This window comes from Pristiophorus japonicus, chromosome 1 (genome assembly GCF_044704955.1).
Source record: "Pristiophorus japonicus isolate sPriJap1 chromosome 1, sPriJap1.hap1, whole genome shotgun sequence".
NCBI classification, from domain to species: domain Eukaryota; kingdom Metazoa; phylum Chordata; class Chondrichthyes; family Pristiophoridae; genus Pristiophorus; species Pristiophorus japonicus.
Genome location: NC_091977.1, coordinates 191,736,606 through 191,740,503, shown reverse-complemented (window position 1 = coordinate 191,740,503; position 3,898 = coordinate 191,736,606). Strand labels below are relative to the sequence as shown.

Here is a 3,898-nt window from a genome sequence, read left to right as displayed (position 1 = left end):
AAATGTGAAGTTGACCTTATCAGTGAACTGAGCTTTGTAATCCATTGTAATCCATTGCTGAGATGTAATTACTGATTTATACTGGTAAACTAGTCTTTGTTGTTATTCAATGTCTATTAAATCCACCTCAGAAATGAGCATTATTGGAGGTGACGTATGATGGACCAGGTTTACAGCACTAACCCTAAGGAAAGTTTGCTTCACAAAATCAACTAGTGGAAAACACATTTTTGTATTTTAATTCAACAGATGAACTGTGAAGACTAATGCCTTCTTTGACGAAAGCTGAGTATATCTCTCGGGTCTTCTACAACCATTCAGTGGGAAGGCCTTCACTGTCCGAAAATTTCTTCAAAATTTGCCAGCTGTTTCATTTGTTCGACCTGGACTGAATGTCTCCTGAAAAACATCTTTTTGCTTTTTACGTCTGTTCGCTTTTGATTGTTAGGTGCTGCTGGTATTAAAGGCTTTACCGCATTGGAAAGTGGTGCAGGGCCTTTATTGTTGGCTCCAATGTCAGGAATTGGGCGATGGGGATTTAAATTTAAAGGTGGGAGTTGGCCTGGTCTTGTGTGTGAAATGTGGTCTAAGAGCAGTGTCCCTGAACCTCGCCTCTCCAGAATCCCAGGATGTCTCTTGCTTGCAGCACTCAGGGAGCCAGTTGGCAAATTGTCCAGAGACTCTCTCGAACTAGTTAGCAGAGATAATGGGGAAGAGATCATTTTTTTCCTCTCCAGAAATGTTTTGCTTTCATCAGTTGCTGTTTGCTTTGAGCAGATTGTGAGTTGCGAGTCAGAATTATAGTGATCAATGCCCAAGTTTCTTTTCTGGACAATGCTCCGTAAACTTGAAACAGAAATTGATTGTATTGAATCTGGATCCTGGTCCACAGGAATTGTGTTATTACGACATAGGCCAGAGTGAAGGGACTTGGAGTGTATTTCATCACAGGAAATTTTTCTTGATGCAGTTAAAGCTGAAGCTTGATCTAAGGTTCTTAATAAAGCTGCAGTGTCTTTTACATCAATGCTTTGATGCCTGGTGAAGAGCCGCTTGGGTAGAGTTAGGCCATTGATTCTAAGGGAAAGGTCTTCTTCTGTGGTCAGGTTCTGCATATCTTCATGAAATGAAGATGTTTTGTGCTGAGATAAGAGTGAAGAAGGAATGGTCAACCAAGGTTCAGAGTGCAACCTTTGCAGCTGGGGAAACTTGGCCCCGGGCCGCAGTTGACTGGACTTCCTAGTTGGAGAAGCTGGTTCGGAAGAACCTTTATCACTGAAGAGGTGAGCTGGGTCTCGGAAGCTAAAAACATGCTTATCGTCCACTGTATTGTTTGTGAGGTGAGGTGATGTTTTAAGCTCGATATCTGAGGGTGAGGTGCAAGGGATTGGTGAATGTCGATCTTCAATATCTGGAGGAGGAGGAACATTTAGATACTGCTTAGTTGTCTGCCTGCCAGAGGGTGATTTGTCTGTCATGATGATAATTACTTCTTTTCCTTTTGCCTTGCAGGCATCCAGCAGAAGCTTAAGGGTGTCCTTGTCATCAGAGTTTACAGTATAAACCAGAGCAGAACCACCGGAATGATCTTCCAGACTCGGATCAGTGCCACTTTTCAGTAGCAATGCTACAACCTCAGCACCAGCCCGCTCTATGCATGCATGCATTAAAGCAGTCTTTCCTGATTTGTCTTGAATATTAGGATCAGCATGATTTTCCAGAAGATATTTCACCATTTTCGCTTTGCTGGTGCTTTGTTGGTCCACATGTTTTGTCTTACAAGCAATCATTAGAGGAGTTTCACCTCGCTCATTGCTCTCATTGATGTAAGCCCCGCCTTCGAGCAATAGTCTGGTGAGGCGCAGTCTGCTCAGATAGACAGCTTTTAACAGAGAGTTACCATCTGTGCGCACCTCCATGTCTTCGTCCATCTCCCAGGGAAACGTTTCTAAATCTGACGCACGGTAACACTGCAATGATAAAAGAAAAATATTTCAACAAAAAAAACTTCTCACATCACTTGTGACAAAGCTACATGTTGCCAATTTTAATAGATCTTTACCGCTCAGATTACATCTGGCACACTTGCAAATTTGGAAAGAAAGCTTATTGTGTGCCAAACTGTAGAGCATCAGCTGAATGCTACTGCTCAGAAAATGGTGAGACCCACATTTAGGGCCCAAGTTTCCACAAGAAAAAAAACGGGCGCCCCTCTGAGCTGGGCGCCCGTTTTTCGCGCCTAAAACGGCGCCGAAAAAAATCCTCGGTATTCTGCACCTACTTACAGGTCCTCTGGCCCTCGGCGCAGCGCAGCACGAGCTGTGGGGGGGCTGAGCCAGGTCCCGGCGCTGAAAACAGTGCCGGGACCTCTGCACATGCACGCTACAGTCGGCACACAAGTGCAGTAGCTCCAGGCGCCGAACTGTGTGGGAGGGGCCCGAAGCACGCAGCCCCTAGCCCTGGCCCAATGGCCTCACTGGGGCTCCTCCCACGGCCAGCTCCTGCTCCCCGCCTGACCAGACCAGACCCGACACTCGCTCCCCCCCCCGCGACCAAACCCGACCCGACACCCGCTCCGACCCGACACCTGCTCCCCCCCCACCCCGACCCGACACCCGACACCCGCTCCCCCCACCCCGACCCGACACCCGCTCCCCCCCCGCCCCGACCCGAGACCCGACACCCGCTCCCCCCACCCCGACCCGACACCCGCTCCCCCCACCCCGACCCGAGACCCGACACCCGCTCCCCCCACCCCGACCCGACACCCGCTCCCCCCCGCCCCGACCCGACACCTGCTCCCCCCCCGCCCCGACCCGACACCTGCTCCCCCCCGCTCCGACCCGACACCTGCTCCCCCCCCGCCCCGACCCGACACCCGACACCCGCTCCCCCCACCCCGACCCGACACCCGCTCCCCCCACCCCGACCCGAGACCCGACACCCGCTCCCCCCACCCCGACCCGACACCCGCTCCCCCCCCGCCCCGACCCGAGACCCGACACCCGCTCCCCCCACCCCGACCCGACACCCGCTCCCCCCACCCCGACCCGAGACCCGACACCCGCTCCCCCCACCCCGACCCGACACCCGCTCCCCCCACCCCGACCCGAGACCCGACACCCGCTCCCCGCACCCCGCCCCGACACCCGCTCCCCCCCCGCCCCGACCCGAGACCCGACACCCGCTCCCCCCACCCCGACCCGACACCCGCTCCCCCCACCCCGACCCGAGACCCGACACCCACTCCCCCCACCCCGACCCGACACCTGCTCCCCCCCGCTCCGACCCGACACCTGCTCCCCCCCCGCCCCGACCCGACACCCGACACCCGCTCCCCCCACCCCGACCCGACACCCGCTCCCCCCCCGCTCCGACCCGACACCTGCTCCCCCCCGCCCCGACCCGACACCCGACACCCGCTCCCCCCACCCCGACCCGACACCCGACACCCGCTCCCCCACCACCCGACCCGACCCGACACCCGCTCCCCCCACCCCGACCCGACACCCGCTCCCCCCACCCCGACCCGACACCCGCTCCCCCCACCCCGACCCGACACCCGCTCCCCCCACCCCGACCCGACACCCGCTCCCCCACCCCGACCCGACACCCGCTCCCCCACCCCGACCCGACACCCGCTCCCCCGCCCCGACCCGACACCCGACACCCGCTCCCCCCACCCCGACCCAACACCCGACACCCGCTCCCCCCACCCCGAGCCGACACCCGACACCCGCTCCCCACCCCGACCCGACACCCGCTCCCCCCCCGCCCCGACCCGAGACCCGACACCCGCTCCCCGCACCCCGCCCCGATACCCGCTCCCCCCGCCCCGACCCGACACCTGCTCCCCCCCCGCCCCGACCCGAGACCCGACACCCGCTCCCCGCACCCC

At 57.7% G+C, this 3,898-nt stretch overlaps 1 protein-coding gene across 1 annotated transcript; it reads right to left on the bottom strand.

Moving 5' to 3' along the window:
- Positions 1–332: 332 nt before the first annotated feature.
- Positions 333–1,931, bottom strand: ankrd34bb (ankyrin repeat domain 34Bb). Its single transcript, XM_070867492.1, has one exon. It carries the CDS (start codon positions 1,929–1,931, stop codon positions 333–335), a length of 1,599 nt encoding a protein of 532 aa, XP_070723593.1.
- Positions 1,932–3,898: the final 1,967 nt, after the last annotated feature.

Coding starts and splice junctions, on each gene's coding strand:
- ankrd34bb (XM_070867492.1), bottom strand. CDS start 1,931: ATGGACGAAGACATGGAGGTGCGCACAGATGGTAACTCTCTGTTAAAA.